Genomic DNA, 20,449 nt, shown 5'->3' with positions numbered 1-20,449 from the left:
GAGTATTTGCTCACAGATATCTTATTTGATATGCTTGTTTCCGCTACATGTTTTGTGTATGCAATGACAAAATGAAAAAAAAAGTTGATCATTGATTCGGGAAGCAAATGTGAGGACGCATAGTAAATAGCATTGTCGTGCCGATGTCAGACTTAAAAACCTATGAAATATCACCATGGTTTAAAGAATAGGTCACTTTAATAGATGAGGTTCATAGATAATGCTATATGTTTCCGTAATATCTGTTTACTGGTGCGAATATTAATTTGTTTAATCTTGACGCTTAATAGTGTCTTCGATAACAAGTCTTTAGTTAGCAGGAGCTGCCCGTTGGTGGCCACGGTGTTGGTTAAAATGGCTTGAACCTTTTTTATTCAACCGATTTCAGCTCTCCATACTGTGTATTTAAATGGAGACATCATTATTTATGACATATAATGTTAAAGCTTCCTTTGAAATTCGGATTTCCTGCTATACGTTTCTGACGTACTTGTTTGCAATTGATGGTTCCAAAAAAACTGCCTTGACCCACAAGACATTTCATGATTAATAATGTGATAGTTTTTTCCTGTGAAACAAACATCATTCCTTACAAAATGATATAGCAGTAATCAAGCGAAGACTTCCCCACCGCCGAAGCATTTGAAATTTTGTTCTTGTTAGCTGGAGAGTTCACCGAGGAGACGGAAACATAAAATTGTCAGCGAAATAATTCGTACTGTAAGTCTCAAAGCAATAAGTCCAGTTTGAATTTAACTTAAAAAATACAAAATATTTTAAATGCAGTAATTTTATTTAAAAAAACAGTATTTCGTCTGCTATTGACACTTTAAATTGTGTTTTAACAGGCAGACAAGAAAAGTGATCTAATATAAGCTCAGGCTAGCTATTATAAAAAGTGGTTTCGAGGCCACCAATGCTGAGATTTTCTCAAACTGTGCCACAATAGAATTTAATACTTAAACTCAGAATCTCAGACTCGTACTTGTCTTGTTACCCATGTTTTTTACGGTTCGCCGTAAAATTAACGTAGAGCAGTAAAAAAACTAGTGGGTATTGTTTTTTTATCACCAAAAAAAACACGTCTCCCCTTCTTTCCAAAGATTGTAATATGGGACAAATTTTTTAAGTGAAAAAAAATGATGTTATATATCATCAATATATGATACAAGTCATTATTGTAAGGAATATTTTCATGATTATTGACCCCGAGATCCAAATAGGTCAAGGTCAAAAAGTTGGGTTTGGTTCACTTTTTCGCTAGATCATCAAACTTTGTTTTAAGTCTCTCTGTCAAAGAATTTTGAAGTTATGGTCTAGTATTGATAATTGCAAGAAAAAACATTAATTTTTTAATAATTACATATTAATGTGTTGCATAATGAAGAGAATGCAGTTTCTTTTTTACATCCTCCCACATAACAACGAGAAAGACAATTTGCAAATTTATAATAGCAAACAAAATACTACGCATATAACTGTTCAACTGAGAGCTAAAAGAATAAATCAGTTATGTGATTAATAGCTCACTGATGTACATACAAAATATCGTAACGGTTGTTCTGTTGTAAACTCGGAGGCTTAATATCATCGCTTTCACCAGCTCAACGATACCTCGTGTCGTCGCTTACGACATATAGAACAAATATACAGTTGCATATTGTTAACTAAAACACCAGCTTCTGGATCGTGACATTTGGGTCAGTTGACATTAGATATTGATCCTTAATTTCGTAAAAGATGACGTTAAAATCATTTGTGATTCCCACAAAGTCTACCCCTTGGTGGTCTTGTGCCGTCAGCGCCACAGTGTTAGGTGGCAGATGTGTCCAGGGATTGATGGGCCAGCCAAACTGGTTGACGGGGGTAGTGTCCGATTGTGCAAAACTCAATTCCCATGGTTGATTATCAGTGTACAAGTTAAACTGATTTTTGCTAGATTCGTAGATATAAATGTCCAAAGAAAGGAAAGTTCCTCGATGCACTGCCCATGTCGGGTCGGTGGGTATGTATGATACTGCGCTTCCTTTAATATCATTCAAGTACGCGGCTATTAATTTAGGATAACCCGACACAACTTGAAGACTCTGAGATATTATTTCCCAGCGAAACACTTTGGTATCTGCAAATAAAATTAATATATATTCTATGTAACTGGAAGAAAACTAATCATTTGCCTTTTCTCTAACTAATGACGATGCAGGAAAATAATTGACGTAAGAGATTTCTTTTTATTTTGTTAATCTTTAATTGTTGTGTAACTTTGAAACAAAAAAGGAAAATGTCCCTTCCAACGTTGTATCAAAACTGTCGTTTAAGAGGGTAAACAAATTCAAAAGGTAGTTTACGAATACATTTATAGTACCTGTATTTTAGTGATCAAAGTTATGTCATGAAAAATAAATGTATCAGTCAAAGTATACTTGTTATAATCAGTTGCGACAGGCCAACAATTGTAATGCTACACTATATTTCTGCCCCAAGACATTTCTGCAGCACATTTGGGCGATTTTTTATAATAAAAATACACATACCTATGAAAGAAATGCTATTCAAATACATGATGAAAGGTAAAATATCCAAGATATAAATTCATTCACACATTATCAATTTTCACTCGGAAAAAGTCAAAGGCAACGAAAACTGATTTCTTACGGAGATTAATAGTGGAAAATGTTGACATCTTTACTTAATTCGTAACTACTCGGAATACCTCACACAATTTTTTAACGATAACATTCGGATCATTTGCAATACAAAATCCCATAGCAATCATATTTTAAGCCGTGTATTGAAACCAGGGGCCCGTTTCTCAAAAAGGCGTAAATTTGGGCCTAAGTTAGTCCGACTAACAAAGTTACGCCAATATTTAGTCGGGTCTAAGTTGCGTTTCTGAAAGAGGCGTAAGTTAGGGTTTAAATGTCAAAGAACTTTAGTATCTCCGTTGAGTACTAAGCATGCGCATATCGTATTTTGTTTTGCTTTGAGGCTATGATTTTATGTGATCAATTTTCCAATTCATAGTACATGAACTCGAAAGTACACGTTATACTTTACCACTGAATGTGCATAGTTCAGTTTGTTCATAGCAGTATATATTAATGAAAGTAGAACAAATGCCTACACACTTCTTAACATAATGAAATTTTAGAGAAACTGTTGATATGAAAGAGGCAGATATAAGAGGTTTCAAAAACCAAATATATGACAATTAAATGCATTGTAGACGATATTGAGGCACACTCGTACATATTAATTGAACGAAACAATGCACAGAAATTAACTCCAATATTCGTGTAAAATTCAAATATTTATAGAATGCAGGGGCAGGGTACAGTAGATACACGCCCGCATACGTCTGCCAAGTGATAAGTATGCTTCAGGGATAAGGCTCGATTCTTTTTTATCATATCACTGTATCATTTATATAAAATAATCTGACCATGAGTTAAACGGCAACCAACTGAAATCGAAAACATCTACTGTATAAAAAACATATACATGAACCTTATCCATGTCTACAGAAGGAAGAAAAGTTCAATCCTTCAATGAAAGAATGTAGACAACGACATGGAAACGATTCTTGATTTTCTGCAATTCAAATGATAATAGTTTTGAAAGATATTGTCAACAAATAACAACACAGGAATTATCAACATTTGACGCCGGGGTATCTCCAACTTCCTTTCCTGTTTTTGGTTTAATAAGTTGTTTTGTCTTGGGTTTTTTTTTCGGGGGAGGGTTGAAAGTAATATACATTGTATACCGTATACAGAGAATTATTCGGCCCCATTTCGTTTTCAACCATTTCACCCTTGTTGTCAATGGGTGAATTTAAGACTTGTCCATTTTCAATGTATAATATTAGGCAACTTAAGCAACAACTTTGAGAGAGAGAGAGAGAGGGAGAGAGAGAGAGACGGGCAGACAAATTTATCAATATAATGATAATACCGACGTGTACGGTGATGATTTGTATGATATATTCGTAATTCTATCGTTATATCACAAAATAGTCTGAATTTAAAGCAGATATATATGGAAATTATCGATTTCAAATTTGAGGGCAATACACCCCCTTGACGACGGGCTGAGACAGAGAAATATCAGCCCCGAGGGCGATACAGCCCTAGCTTTCGGTTGCTGTCTCACCTAGTCCAAAACACGTGTATCAGGGCTGATACACTACTAGGTATATGACATACAAAATAACCCTGTGTACAGAATCTTGACTAAAATATAGATATAAAAGCAGTCATCTAAGAACCCCTAACCTATTTGAAGACAGTTTTATAAATAAAAGGTTTATAAAAGTTTAATGGAAAAGGCATCTTAAAAATCCCCTCCGGATAATACATTTTGCATCTTTGCGGTTTTAACAAGTACATTTGAGTATTACTTTTTCCCCCTATCTGCTTTGGGTTATTGGGGTGGAGGTGTTTACAATTGTTTATATAATAAAAATGACAAATGCAAGCTAGTTAATTGTGTAAATAATGCACACTATTGTAAAACTGCTAATATAACGTCTTTTGTATCGCAAGTCGACAACTTCGAAATTAAAAAAAAAATCCCTTGATATACATACATCTTAAATATGATGAAACAAAACTATCATGAATTCAAGTACACTAATTAAAGATCAGTTCAATTATATGAGTACAAATAAACAACACATATGCATATGCACGAAGATCATTGATAGAAAACCACATACCTATTTTTAAAGAATTAAATCGATGTTCAATATCAACGCAATTGATCACTTAATCCTAGCATTTATAAGATTAATGAATTTAATTTCCGAAAATTCAAGGAGGTGTGCATGTGAAAGTTTAGAATCTTCAAGATCCTTAACAAACGCTTGACAGTAGATCTAAAATTGATACACACTTTGCATTCTAAAACATATTTTTAAATTGTATCTAAATGTGAGTTCATAAACATTCAAAATATCAGGCGGCTTCCATACGGTTTTGTAAAGATACTAGGAGTATTGTAAGAAATGAGAATGCATACGCTTACAAAAATTGTAAGTACATGTAATATAGGTAAGGAAAATACAACCACACACAAGGACAAATTACAACTGTAAACGTTTTGAGGAGTATTCTCAATATTTTGACATCAGTTTCGTTTCATATGTTAAAATTTGATTAGAAACATTAAATTAGAGTCTATGCTTACTGAGTATTGATTAAAAAATAAATAATCTATTCGTACTTATACAATATACATCTATATATCTTGTTGGGAAATACATGTTTAATTTAGAATTATAGAATCTTTTTAATTATTGTTGTTATATCATTTATTGGGGTATACCCATCTTTTTTTCATACTTATAGTAGATTTCATTAACGAGTAGTAATGTATATTATATGCGTTTAATAAGGTTAGCCCATTAATTATCAAATTGATTTAATCTTAATTTATTCAGAAATAGGAACAGTTACCGAACGATAGGATTTTTTTTAAGTTATACGTACATGTACAATATTTCAATAAATGTGAATGTTAGCCTTAATAACACGTTCAAACCAAAAATTACAATTCTCTGTTTATTTTGCCTTAATAACAAAAAACTCGCTATTTTTGTGCACAGACTTAGGACTTACACCTACCCATTAGCAGGCGTAGATTTAAACCCAAATTTAGTCCCGACTAAGTTTCCGCCTTTTTGTGAAACGCAACTTAGTCTAGTTTTGAGGTTTAGTCCCTGATTTAGTCCGGACTAAGCATACGCCTGGACGTAGGCCTTTTTGAGAAACGGGCCCCTGATAAGCTAAAAGAGGCGTTTTAAAAGAGAGTTCTTGGAATTTATGTATACTTTTGAATGAACATGTATCGTTTTAACCCAGAGGTGTTAACAATTATTAAGTTAAGCAAAATGTGAATCGGTGATATCTTGGGACAGAGTATAGACATTATAAAAGCTGTTTGTTATTTTTTATTATTGTTAATTATTTAAAGAATAAATGCCGAAATATAGTTTTAAAATAAGAGGTAATTCAAAATGGCGCGCGGGGCCAATCTTCTTATTAATGTACGTGGGAATGTAATTGACCGAAGTATTGTAGAGACTCTGGGTGGAGATATTCATCCGTAAGAAATCAATGAAAACTGAGTTCAAACGAAGATGAAGTGTTCCACAGTAGTTCCGACATTAAAAAATTAAAATTCTCAAGCAATAGACACGTCCCGATCTTTCAAACGATTTAACTATTGTTCGTGTTTACCTGTACAGCATTGCATTTATAATTTTCATCCATTTTCTATCTTCAGTATTTTTATATATGAGTGATATCCGAGTTGTTTATTGCGTTTTGATTTATTATTTGACCGGGTTTGAATATTGAGATAATTTATTTGACCTATGTTCCAAACTAAAAAAGCCCTAGGAGAAAAAACAAGGAATGATCGGCAATTATGATATAAAGATAGCTCAAAGCAATCAACATGATCAATTTGATGTAAAATAATTTAAAAAATACTGTATTTTTACAAAATAGAGAATATTTTGAATCTGTACACCATAATTTCATCATTATAAACCGTCAACAAATTTAATTTTGATATAAATTTGGGGAAAGCCGTTCGTAAATACCTTGTCTAGTTTTATATTTTTAACATAATTATTAAATGTTAACGTACATGTATCTTCTTCCTCAGAATACTGAGTAGGGCTCTAAAAGAGCATTAACACGTATACAAAGAAATAGTTGTATTAAAATAATCTAATGCGACTGAAAAACATTGAATGCCATCATAACTTGCTATTGAGGTCGCATTATAACGTAACCTTGTTTATAAATCAAGCCGTCTTCCTAGCTACTATTACAGTAAAACTCGTTTAGTACGAACACGGATATTGCGAATTCACGGATATAGCGAAGTCATCTTGGATCCCCAGCTATGTAAATTTAATGAATTTTTTATACGGTTATAACGAATTACGGATATAACGAAGTGATTTCTTAGGTCCCAGTGACTTCAATATAACCGAGTTTTGCTGTATATGCAACATCAATAGATCGAGGTCTGTTCATGGAGCATCTTCTTATGATCAAGGTCAGTTCATCGAGGTCAGCTGCATTACTGAATGAATCCTTACGCGTGAGACAAAATGTGCATTCTTGAATTAATAGGTCGAACTGTAGATAATGTATGTTTGCATCTATTTAGGTAAATTAATTGAATAAAAATGAGTAAAATGTTATATAAATACTAAACCAAAGCTTCAAGTTTTTATAAAAACTACTTATGCAAGCTGAATGTGTGCGCACGTGGAAGCATTTGCCGGATGCCTCATATGGACACAACAGTGATCGGCTAAAGCCGATCACAAAAATAAAACCCATTAGCTGAATGGGTTCTCAAATATTTAACGTTGAGGCCCAAATCATATAAGGACACAGTTAAATCGGATTTTCTCCTAACGATGATCAATACCTGCTTGGTATTGGAAATATGTCCAAAACATTGCTAGTGTGTAATTACTAACTTAAAGAATAATCGTCTAGTGGCATTTTCCAACGTATACTGAACTTAAAAATGTAAAACATTACATTGTTATATTCAGTAGAATATTCTCACTATATAACTCTATATAGACGAATAGTCATTAATTGTAATATTAGCTCGTCCGAAAAATATTGACCGGTCAATATTTTTTTGATATTGACCGGCTAGGAATAATATCTAATATACCATTTTTGAATAAGTTTTCTCGTTATGTCACAAATGAGATAATTTTATTACTATGCCCTGGAAATTGCTGAATCACACCGGAAACAGTTATATTGCCCTCCCGGAAACAGTTATATTTCACAGGAAATAGTTATATTGCCCTCCCGAAACTGTAATATCACCATCGCGTGCAAGAATTCTGCATATTAATTACGTCGGGTTCAAAATTCAACGAGCCAGTTGCTAAGCAAACGTAAACAGATCCGCGAATTTTAAACATGTCAGGCCAACGTCTGCGGTTTGTTCATCTAAATTCAGATGAACTCGATAGTTTTATTGATGAAAAAAATTCGGCAAATACGACAAAAGTGATAAACTCAAGCGTAGGTGTTTTAAAGACATTTACCTCTGCCTTGTGAATTACATGTAAATAAATTTGTTGATAACCCGAGTTTGATTTGTTTAAAAATGTTATATAACATATATTACATGTCTTCTCGGGCGACAATACCAGAATATTTGTCCATCGGTGACAGGAAAGCCCTGGAGTGTTATGTCGCCCTCTGCCTTCGGCATCGGGCGACATAACACTCCAGGGCTTTCCTGTCACCTCGGGGCAAATATTCTGGTATGTCGCCCTCGAAGCCATGTAATATATGTATAATGAACATTCCCTCTGTTTCAAATAATCGCCTCTGATTTGTTGATTTGTAAACGATGACGTAAATAACCTTTCACGACTCCAAAACAAGGTGACGTCATAATAGAGAGTCAGTCAAGGCAAGTAAACAACGGACGCGCAATGCAACGGTTTGCTATCATAATGGATATAAGGATTTGCGAATTTTTGAGAAGGAAAACCAGGTAGAACATCTGTATGTTAATTCTTACAGTCGGCGGAATATCACTAGTCACAGTTTGATGCGGAGGATATTTTGAAAATGAACTTTGCACAAAATTGAATTCGTGAATTCTTTGTTGAGCTGAGAAAATTACGGCGATCTGATTTCAATTACTTTCTTAAATTTTGATTTGTTTCTTCATATAAGAAAACAAATACTGACTGTGTTTTCGGGCAACATTGATTATATTAGCCCCCTTGGGACGAAAATATTGCCCTCCGCTTCGCGTCGGGCAATATTTCGTCCCTCGGGGGCTAATATAATCAATGTTGCCCTCAACCCCGGTCAATATTTGTATAATATTGACGACATACAAGTTTTTATAACTTTGATATACCTGTATAAACATCTACGTAGGTCTCAGACACGACGAGAACGACTTTCCAATGAGTGATGTCAGGGAGATCGGCAAACCCAGAAAACATTGTGGAATAAGGCACGGATTTACAAGACCCGGATGTCATAGATTCCTTGTCGTCATAGAAATAAACAGCCTCCGTGGTGATGACGGCTAAGTCCCACAGAGAAGATCCGGAACACATGTTTTGTAGATCGATCATGTCTACCACCCTCTGTAAAAAAGGGAGATAGGTTTTCATTTTGAAAGGGTCTTAAGCAATATGTTAGTAACAAAGAAATTTCCATACTTTTGCTAATAATTCTTATTTAATCATATACTTTGCAAAATTTTAAAATACTACTTAAAATAAAATGGATTCCATAAGATACCAAAAACCAATGTTGGTTCAAATGATAAATTTCTAACTAAAATAAAATACCAGAAATGTAAATTTCAACAAAACAAATACAATAAAAATTCATATAATTATAAATTCAACATTTTTTAAAACAAAATGATAGAGGAATATTTTAATCCTTTCATGTTTTGGGACTATTGTCACTTTTCTTTTTTTATACCAACTAATTTCAAATTATATATAATTAATATTCGTTTTTGGATGTCATCGTGCACAGTTTAAAGTTGCTTAGTTCGTTTACTTATTAAATGATATGTGCGCTATTAAAAATAATTTCGCATAGTAATACATAGCATGTGCTATATTAAAAATAGTGGTTTTAAAATAAAGTTGTTTTTAAGTGTAGAAATTGTAAATAATATAAATATAAGTAAAAAGGAATCATTCTAGGAATATTATGGGGTGATAATTTCGGTCGGAACGTGATCAAATCTATCATAAAGCCCTTCGGGCTTTATTGGATTTGATCACGCCCCGACCAAAATTAACACCTCATAATACTCAAAGAATGATTCCTTATTCCTTAAATAAAGGAAGATTTAAAGAATGTTTATGCAAATCAAAATTTAACATAATGTTCATTTGTTCACTTACATTTGTTTACTTATATTTCTAAGTTTCTTTTGTGTACAATCGTTGATAAGAATGCGGGTTGATTAAACCCAGCCAATTAGGGAACGAAACCAAATGGTTTTCTTTTCCAAACACTACCATGATATATTTTTTGTGCCCCCATACAAAATTTATTTTTATAACCTTGGAATATTTTTTTTTAAAGGGATCGATAATTCATTCATCTTTTGTAAATAAGTGGCAGTCTGTAACTTTATAAGGTAATTGGTTTGCATGGAAAATTATTAGATATTATAACAACCAAACGGACCAAACAACTTTGTTGGCAAAATTAAACGAAAATGTTAATTTTTTCAGTTATTAGAATAGCAAACATTTAATTATTTCTTTTCTATTATAAATTAAACAATATCCCTTCTTATTTTCTTTTCCAAGTTACAATTTGGTTGTTTCAAAAGAAATCCGTATTAATAAAACTTACAACTTGCATTTTATGCTCTATTAAGAGATGAAGTTCAGCTATAATCTGTCCTGAGTTTTTGCTTCCACCACTTTTTGCTAGATATTCATAAAATTTAATACCTTTGTGCTCAAACTACGTTCATCCACTTATATGAAAAATGTCCAGATTATCTGTTTTGAAATCCCCCCTCTACCGCTTCAGGTTTCAATACACATCTCAAAAAGTCTGCTGGAATTTTGCATTGCATCAGCCATTAATAAGCCCGGATGATACCGTTGAAAAATTGTGCATGGTATCCCGAGTACTTCCGAATGGATGTAAACAATTCCCATTATAAATCTTAAGATGTAAACAATTCCCATTATAAATCTTTAGTTTGTTTTCGTTCCTGTGAACTTTTATGAGTGAAAAATGATAATTGTTCAATGAAGATATCTTGGATATATTCCCTTTCATCGATTTCAACTTTATTTTTTCCACAGGTATGTGTATTTTTATTCAAAATCATCAAAAAGTGATGGAAGCAATAACTTAAGACATACTTTAGGAATTGAGTATAAACTTACCATCGTCGAGGTCGTTGTTTGTTGAAAATTGACTAACGTAATGGCGTCGGTCGTTACTGATGACATGATTGGTTGATTGACGTTTGACCAAGGACCCTCGGGATATCGGTCAACGACAGCCATTGTACACATCGCTGGATCTACGGCCACAGCGTAGGGTGTCCCTCCATCTTCTGATATAAGATCACAAATTCCCCCTCCATTGGCTTTCATACTTTTGCATCCGAAAGAGATTGCCTTGCAGCTTTCGTTGTTTAAACAAATCAGAGAACACCCAATCTGTATTAAAATAAAAATGTTAGAAAAAATATTACTTTTGTGAACTTACTAAAGAGCAAAAATATTAACGGTATAATAACTTTTTGTATGGAACAGGAGGGTATATTTATATTGTCATAATGATCGGCGGTCCGTATTTCTAAAACCCCAGTCACATTTTCAAAAACGAACAACAGCCGATGGTTTTTGAAGCAAAAATGAGATTATTTGGGCGACAATCGGCAGTACAACAGCCGTTGTCTTGGCACGATATCGACCTTGTTTTTTGTCGGCCGACCAGGTTTGTGTCTGTTGGGCCAAGAGATGTTTATTTCTGCGTCGGAAGCCGATTTCTTTTGTCAAATAAGTCGTTGTATAGTCCTACGAGTAACCCTAGATCAAAGGCAGACAGATTTTATGTCCGTCAGTCGACATTAAGGCATATGGTGTAGACTGGCGGACACCGATTGACGACCGAAAATCGACCGAAGGTCTGCTGGTCTAAGGGGGCGATTTCACCAATTGGCTAATGGACGACCTACTGTATACGGATTACGTTAAACATCTACCGTCTATCGGTCGGTATGCGGCAGCCAGGCGGACGACGCCATGCTGCATATAATTGAAGCAGTGCCCGCGTGGTTACAGGTGAATTGTTCAATTGTTACTGTTGCTCAACGTTTGAGGATTAAGCGACGATTCACAGATTTAAAAATATGCAAACGTTTGAAGATATCAGAGTTCCTAGAAACTAATGTGATTGTTCTGTGTCGTCCGATTGAAAGTGTCAGGCGATCTTGTTTCTTCAGCCAAACCGAAAATGTGTTCGCCCTGCCATCTGCTTCAATGTGTCGTAGGCATAAAACGTAATGCAAAAATTAAACAGAAACGTCAAAATTTTGACTTGAACTTGGAGGGTTTAAATCAAACTTTCAAGGGATTTGATCATGTGGCAAATTAAGTTAACATCCTTGTAAACGTTCGAACATTTTGTTCAGTGTGCTTATTTCTTTGAACAATTAATAGCTTTATAACACAGACACCCGACGTTATGATATCTTAAATCATCTACCTATTTATACTGAAGGTATCCATCGCTGCTATCTTTGATTTTTCTAAAAACATTACTTTAGGTGGATTTTTTGCTTTAAACTCATCAGTTAAATTATTTTGCGATCCGCTTCGTCTTCCGATCAGACTTCAACACCTAAACTTTCAACCGATTCATTATAGCTGTCATTGATAAAAGTGACCCCTAAATCTGCATCTACTGCCTTCGATATGCGATAAATGTTTGTCACATAATACATTTTCATGCATTATATTTTAATTTCAAAAAGTATTTTGTGTGCCAAAACTTAATTGTTAAGTGTTAAATAAGCATCCACTGACTTTACTGTACTTTTTTTCAAGACTTGTCTTTGTCTATTAAATTGAAATCACTTACCTCGGAGTACGTTTGCATGCTCTTTATAAGGTGACTTGTGATTGCCTGGCCTTCTGATCGTGAGCTTAGATAAATGTACCGATTGCTCGCAAAACAAAATTCAAAACTTAAAGAATAAAATATAATCAAACATAAATGTTGTCTGCCCATTTCAGAAAGTTAAAAGCGTCCGCCGCCTTCTGAGGTACGTCCAAGCGTTTGATCACCCGAGATGACGAAGCCAGCATTAAATAGTGAACTTACTGTTATAGTTTTGTCAACATGACAAAAATCAATTCCTAATATATGCTTACAACTTTTAAGAAACTTTCAAATTTGTGAATTGTAATGCCATTAATTTCGGAAATCCATTGTTAAAGTGCACCGTAGTTTCTTTGTTAACATATCAAAGCGATAAAATTGATGCTGAATGTTTGTTTAATCCTGATCAGCACATTTAGTGTATCTATTCGTATACTAGTATCCGTTTCAGGTTCGTTGGCAAACTAATTTACCCAATAAATCCAAGCTTTTGATTGCCACACACAATACAGAAAAAATAAAACAATTACATCTATTAGGTGTTTGCAAATTTGGAAAAAGGAAGTCCGATAGTTTTAGGGTCTGTTGTTCACTTATTTTGCGATTATGTTGATTCTTCTCAGGGCCTAAGATTAATTTATTGATCATGTTTAGCGCTACATTGTTGAAATTTTTGTCTTTTTCAGAGACACCCGTAATTGTATTACAGTTCCGACCGGGATATTGCTCTAAATTGTCAATCTGCCATTGTAACGCATCAGTTATTGATGGGAAGAAAACTTTTTATGAGAATATTGTACATATGAGACTTGAATGAGTCGGTTTAATATGATGGACACCGTGTTTTTGGTGGCATTGTTTTCGAAAGAGGTTCACGTGGAGTATCTTGTTTGCGTATTTTTTAGTCACACTCATTATCAGCTAATCAGCTGCGACTGTGTTATTTGCTATTGATGTATCAGTTTCACTAAATTCTGATCTAATCCGTTTTCGCCCCAACCTAAGCATGTTAGAGAGGTGTAATCTCTGGACGGGGTTTTTGATTGAACGTTTGATTGGTTATATTAATTCCCATTCCTCGGCAGATTCATATATCGGAACACAGCGGAGCACAATGCTTAGCAGCATTCACAATATGTAAATAATTGGTTAGAAATTTCAGACGTTGGTGAATTCTAATCAGATCTTAGAGAGATTGGTCCCATGAATATAAAGAAAATACTGTTTACTTCAAATTACATAATTTAATTCATATCACCCACGTAATCGAGAATGCCACTTCAATCTAAGTACTGAGAGTACTGAAAGGCGGGGTCTTGAAAGTTTGAATTTGTAATTGTTCACGTTTTCCTCCGTTATGTTCCAAAAATTATGAGTTTGAATTAGTTATTTCAATCTATATGTAGTATGCTAAAGTTCGGCTTTTTGCAATTGCCCGATACTTTGTCATAATTTTGCTAAATCCCGACCGGGACTGTTCTTCATAATTGTAGAAAATTGACAACGGTATATTATGTAAAATAAGACCCGAAGAAAAATTTTTAAAAACTACAACTAACTGGGAAAATCAACACAACTATATTTACATGTAGGTATATAATTGAAATTGGTTTATTTATTTATTTTGTGATCAAAGGGAAAATCTATAAGTCGGACGGTATCTGTTATACAAGGTTAATGAAAACTCCGAAAACTCTCAAACTGTTGAATTACCGAACAAAGTTAACATTTGTATACCGATAACAAACACAGGCATCTGACGTTAGAAATATTTCTTTTTTACAATTAGATTATTCCAAGTACTATAACAATTAAAAAAAGCTGTCGCAGTAGCCGTTTTGATTTTTTAGACCTTCTTACCTGTCATGATTTTCTTGCAGCGATTCATATAAAATTAATAGGTAAAAAATAAATTCGTTCGCCACTTACTACTATTTTGTGTAAACTCTTGCATCATTTACACGAATCACGATATAACCGTTTCTGATATTTTATTAAAAATCATACTCCAAATCATCGAGTCATCTGCTTTTCAAATCGATAAAACTAGAAAATGGACACCAAAAGTGAATGAATCACGTCATATTTTGGGGTAGACCTTTCCTGATTGGCTGTTATATATGATAATTGTAAATTGTTAATTTTAGCTATTAATTCAGATTTATTTGATTTTAAATTTCTGAAATATGCGAAGTTAACGCTTTTAACAGTAAAATTAAGAAATGTTGTAGGACATTGTCATTTCAGGGATCTTTGTCCTTTCAATATACTCTCGTTTATTAAACGCCCAAGTCAATGCGTGTCTTGGAAAAATGAACGTAATTTCGAAAGCGATTTAATTTCAATTTTTTCAAGGAGCTACAATAAAGGATTTGTAAATCAGATTTTAAAACTACGATAAAAACTTACTTTTTATCTTCTTAAACTTGAAATAAGTCCTATTCATTTACATGAACTACCACATTTGATTAAAATGACAAACTACCACATTTGATTAAAATTGTCATTAAGTCTTTTCCGAATGATTGGTAGACAAATACGACTGTTTAAATTACTTACGTCGTTCCACATGTAGCCTAGTCCCACATTATCTAAATTGTCCTTATTAAATTTTGCCCAGCTTTGATAATTTTGCTTTTTGTTTTTACAAATGCAATATGACCAGTCATAAGCAGTTCTTAATACAATTTTCAGACTGCAATAATTTAAACAAGAACTTAAACATTCGATAAATGCGACTGAAATATACAGGTAGACGCCCAGTCTCAAAGTATAAGATATTTGTGTTTGTAGTTTTACGAACAACAAGCACAAAGCGTGAAAACTCAAGGTGGACCTTATCAATATCTTGTCTTGTGTGGGAACCCCAAACTTCACATCCATAATTTAATTCTACACACATAAGTATCAAAAATAGAAAACAAAGTACAATTGTTTACATAAAGGGTCCAAGAGCCAGAGGTGTACTCCTGATACTTTCTCTCTGCAGCTACCATCTTCTTGATGGTCTCTGTTTTTCCAGAAATTTCTCTTGTGATACCCCTTTTGGTCTCTTTTGAGACCTTTCCCCTTAACTTCTCCTGAGATCTCTCCCTGGAATTCCCTCTTGACCTTTTCTTTGATCTCTCCTGAGTTGCTTGAACCCTCATTGGAATTTCCTCTTGGCCTGTCCTAAGATCTCATTAGTAACTTGTTACCTGAACTATCCTGTTTGATGCAAATCTTCCCTAACGGTTTCGATGTAACGCCTTTAATTGTGTCACATGTAATGATAAAGGTACTGAAGGAGAAGACGTTGAAAATTCGTATTGGGAGGTTGTAATAATTGACCAGGTCCTGCAGTTCCATCAAGTCTGGGAATCCCAAAAGGTAGCCACTGGTGAGGGTTGTGGCAGCATCAACTGGAAATTGTTGTCTGAGTCTTTGAGCTAGTGGTCTGAGAGTAAGAAGGGGGCAAGGAAACTACAGTGGCTGCTGGCTGAGGGGTTGAGGCCTGTTCTTTCCATCCTTCTTCATCCTTTCTGCCAAAATTTTCATAGACTCCTCTTTATTGAGTTTTCAAAATGCATATTTTCGTTGGCTCTAACTCCATCCCAGTGTAGGTACACAAGGTCAACCTCGGGGCGCTTCTCTGCTTTCAGGAGAGGCTCCCTCGCCTCCTTATACTTGGGATAATTCTTGACATGTTCTTCCAGTTTATATTCATCGTCTGTGGCACAGGGAACAAAAATACGATATTGCATCTAATAGAACGTAATCTATACTACTATATTAAAATAATAGACTCGAATTTTCGGTCTTTAATACTGAGAAATCGGAAGAATACTGTCTTTTGTTTTATATATTTTAAACATCATTGGCACTTGACGATTACCAATTTGTTTTTATTTTTTCTCAGTTAAGCTTCGCTAATTAATAATCAACGAAAATTCCTTAAAAATCCCGGAAATCACCTGGATGTTTTGGATTTTACAATCTTGCGCTTGCGCAATACATTCACGCTAACGGGATCTTTAGCTTATGTTTCCACAATATCACATCTGCATGAATAAACTCAGAAATGATAATACAAATACGGGTAAATTTTCATTGGACTTTTGCTATATATTCTGTTCATATATTAATGATTTTTTATGAGAGAAAGTATAAAATAACGAATATACATTTCAAAGTGACATTATATTTGTTAGGAGAGTGAAGATAGACTATGTTTTATCGTAAAAATAAATAATGTCCTACGGACCCAGTTTTACAAAGAAAATACGTGTACGTTGGTGAAAAGGTGTTGAATTCTTCCATTCTATGAATTAAAATTTTTATAGTTGAAAGGTATTTGCAGTCTCAAAAAGGTTTGTTGTGATGAATTTGACTGTTATTTTCAAGGCAACTTCATTAACTTTCTCCAAAATCGTTCTGGAGCGATTCTTCAATTTTCTGCTACATTACGGGTATAAGTGAGGCATTCAAGCTATGGTGAGGGCCTTTCCCGAGACACAGATTATTCAAACTAAGGAAAGTGTAGTGAAATTAATAGCATTATTGTATTTTTATAACTTTGTTATGTAAATGTCAATAATAAGGTGTGTCGATGTACCTATTTCGTAAATGTCCGATATGCAATGTCAACCCGTGCACGCACGGGTCAAATTCTAGTACTTATAAATAAGGCTGGTGATATACTGCTTCTCCCCAACTTGCTTATGACAAAGAAGACATGCATGCTTAAAAAAACCAAGATAAATACCTCAGTGTCTAAAGCTTTGTAACTATTACGTTTTCTCTGTTCTCGCACTGACGGAATGAACGACATAATAAGATGACGTCACTTTTGTTGACGTTGCGAACGTTACGTTTAAAAGCGCTATGAAATAAATGTACATACTATTACATTTTATCGTTTTTTTGTTATCTTTACACTGAAATGTTATGAACAGTATCACATAGAAACTTGATCTTATGTGTAGTGCCAACATAATAGAATTTATCTAATTCTACATATTTTCAGATTTGTTGTAACGAGACTGTGGTCCATTAGCTCGATTTAAAAATGTAGTCAACAGCCAGTCTTTTGCAGGGTATCCACTGTCCTCAAGGAGATGACACTTGACAGGCAAGAGGCTTCTTTCAAATAATTGAAAAAGACAACTTTCCCGAAGGATTCTTGAATCATGAGCCGCTCCAGGCCAAGTTGAAACTAAGACTAGAATTTTATGGCTTGCATCACAAACAAGCTGGACATTGGTGCTGTGGAAGTTTTTGCGATTTATATACTCGTGTTCATGTTCAGATGGAGCTAGAATGTGTACATGGGTGCCGTCAAAGGCCCCAATAACCCCCGGAAATGGTGTGGTGCCACAAAAATCAGACTAGTGCTTCCTAATAATGTCCGGTTGTACAGGAAATTATATGTTAACCTTCTTACAAATGAAGCTGTACGAGAGCAGTGGCCACCCTGTGAATTTTTCTTGATACAGTGGATTGATGAATGCCAACGTTGTCCCGACTGCACAGCTGCATTCATACAGTGGCAATCTCAATGCTACCAGTACATGTGCTGGAATGCTGTAATTTGTTTGTCTGAGGATCGATGAAATCACAAATTAAATTTGTTATCAAGTCAATACCCTCTTGATTGAACCAGAACTTTGCCAGCAATTGAGCGGCCGACATGGATCTTCTTTCAGCCATTTTGGATTTACTTAAGTATATGCTTATAAACTTATGACAAGTACATGTAAATACCATGCTTAAATTTAAGAACATACTAAGCATATATTTTAAAGTTGAGAAGTTTTATACAACATACTAAGCAATATCCTAAGTCAAATCTCAGTCTGCTAAATAAAAATACTGTACTAAGCACTTAAGAATTGTTATGCATACGACTCCAGATGTTTAATGAAAAGATCACACTTATCTGTCCAGATAAATTGTTTGCCCATTTTAGTAAGCTCTTTACTAACAGTCAGACAAATTTAGCAAAACTTTTTTAAACTTCCTGTAATAACTACTCAGAGAAGTTGCCTAACCTCTGTAACAGTTTCAGGACTGGGCAATCGTAAATTTGAAAAATGTCAGGATTTGGAGGTATTCCTTGTGGAGAAACTATATGTCCTAATTAAGAGAGTAACTTGCTTTTGGAAAAGATTTCATTTATCTGACTTTAATTTCATTTCTAAATTTTGAATTCTAGACAGGACTTCCTGTACCATTTGTAAATGTTCAGCGAAAGAGGAGCCGTAAACAACAATATCATCAAGGTACATGTATATAACACAGGTTTGCCAATTTAGCCTTGAAGTATTAATTTCCAGTGCTGAGGTGCTAAATTCGTCCAAACCGTAATTGGTAATGAAGGCAGTTTAAGGATTATCCTTTTCCTTAACTGGAACCTGATGGTACCCTGACGTCAAATCAAATAAAGATTAAAATATAGACCCACGAACTGTATCTATGAAGCAATCCTGTATTTTTGCAAAGGAAAAGCATCTCTTTGGTTGACAGCATTTAGTCTCCTATAATCTATTCTAAATCTTGTTATACTGTTTTACCCTTGTGTGTCTGTCTGTCCGTCCGTAACAAAAATTTCTGTCGCATTTATCTCGGCAACTATTTATCGCAGATGCTTGAAATTTATACACAGTGTTTGTTAAGGCATGCCATATCGTGGGATATATGTTTGTACCAATCGGACGTCAACTTCCTGTTAAATGACGACTTTGTTTATTTTTAACAAAAATTTTCAAACAATTTTTGTCAAAGAATTCTCAGCAACTATTTATCGCAGATGCTTGAAATTTAAACATACTCTTTGTTTTGTCATGCCATATTGTGGGATATATTTTTGTATCAATCGGACGTCAACTACTTGTTAAATGACGACTTTACTTTTTTTTTAACCAAAATTTTCAAACAAATTTTCGTCAAAGATTTCTCAGCAACTATTTATCGCATATGCTTGAAATTTTAACACACTATTTGTTTAGGCATGCCATATTGTGGGATATATTTCTGTACCAATCGGATGCCAGCTTTCTGTTAAATGTCGACTTTGCTTATTTTGCATGTTCACATCAGAGCGGGGGTATCACTAGTGAGCATTGGCTCACAGACATCTTGTTTTGCTATTCTTTTGTTGACACTGGGACTAGTCTAAGGAGAGCTTAATTTCCATATGATTCCCTGAGCTACCCTTTGTTGTATAACATTACGCTTTTAATTGGCATAGGCCAACGGCACTCGCTTCATGGGCCTTAAGTCTCCTGTATCTATTTTATGATATACTAGATTCGTAATACCAAGGTCGGTATCAGTTTTTTAAAATGTGTCTTGATATTTGTGAAGAATAATTGAGATTTTCATTTTCCTCATTTGGATTTTTGTCTACAGTTGCCCTACAATACAACTCTGACAAATGATCAGGGACATTTGATACATTAGTGCAGTCCTCTTTCTGTTAATCTTTAAAATTGTGTTTTGAATCATTGGTCTGAGAGTTATCTTTATTCGCGTTATTATGCATTATGGAAAGGCGTTATTACGCCTTTTGAAAAAGTTTTATACTATGGGACACCCTGTACTATGTATGAAAACATGGATATAAGTAGATTTCCTTCCATCGATCAAATAAGTATAAAATCATATTGCTATCGGGCATTGTAATCCCTTATCCCTTCAGCTAAATCATATTGATTGTTTTGTTCATGATTGCTTCATTTGTTTCTGTTCTTCTGCTTTATATATATATATATATATATATATATATATATATA

General features: G+C 34.2%; 1 protein-coding gene across 1 annotated transcript; it reads right to left on the bottom strand.

Moving 5' to 3' along the window:
• Positions 1-1,051: 1,051 nt before the first annotated feature.
• On the bottom strand, positions 1,052-12,853 carry LOC128157451 (uncharacterized). The gene is made up of 4 exons (XM_052820006.1): positions 12,657-12,853; positions 10,952-11,230; positions 8,929-9,163; positions 1,052-2,122 (listed from the first exon to the last, which is right to left on the bottom strand). The coding sequence occupies exons 1-4, from the start codon at positions 12,804-12,806 to the stop codon at positions 1,668-1,670; spliced, it is 1,119 nt and encodes a 372-aa protein (XP_052675966.1). The 5' UTR covers positions 12,807-12,853; the 3' UTR covers positions 1,052-1,667.
• Between the last annotated feature and the right edge of the window lie 7,596 nt (positions 12,854-20,449).

Source organism: Crassostrea angulata, chromosome 1 (genome assembly GCF_025612915.1).
Source record: "Crassostrea angulata isolate pt1a10 chromosome 1, ASM2561291v2, whole genome shotgun sequence".
Classification (NCBI taxonomy): domain Eukaryota; kingdom Metazoa; phylum Mollusca; class Bivalvia; order Ostreida; family Ostreidae; genus Magallana; species Magallana angulata.
The sequence above is the reverse complement of the archived record's forward strand: the minus strand, read 5'-3'. Positions and strand labels throughout refer to the sequence as shown.

What these genes read in the sequence shown, in the direction of transcription:
- LOC128157451 (XM_052820006.1), bottom strand. Translation starts at nt 12,806, where the DNA reads ATGGGCAGACAACATTTATGTTTGATTATATTTTATTCTTTAAGTTTT. An exon ending in GCATGCAAACGTACTCCGAG is followed by an intron (nt 11,231 to 12,656) that starts GTAAGTGATTTC and finishes ATTTTAATACAG; the next exon opens with ATTGGGTGTTCTCTGATTTG. An exon ending in CTACGTAGATGTTTATACAG is followed by an intron (nt 2,123 to 8,928) that starts GTATATCAAAGT and finishes TTTTATTTGCAG; the next exon opens with ATACCAAAGTGTTTCGCTGG.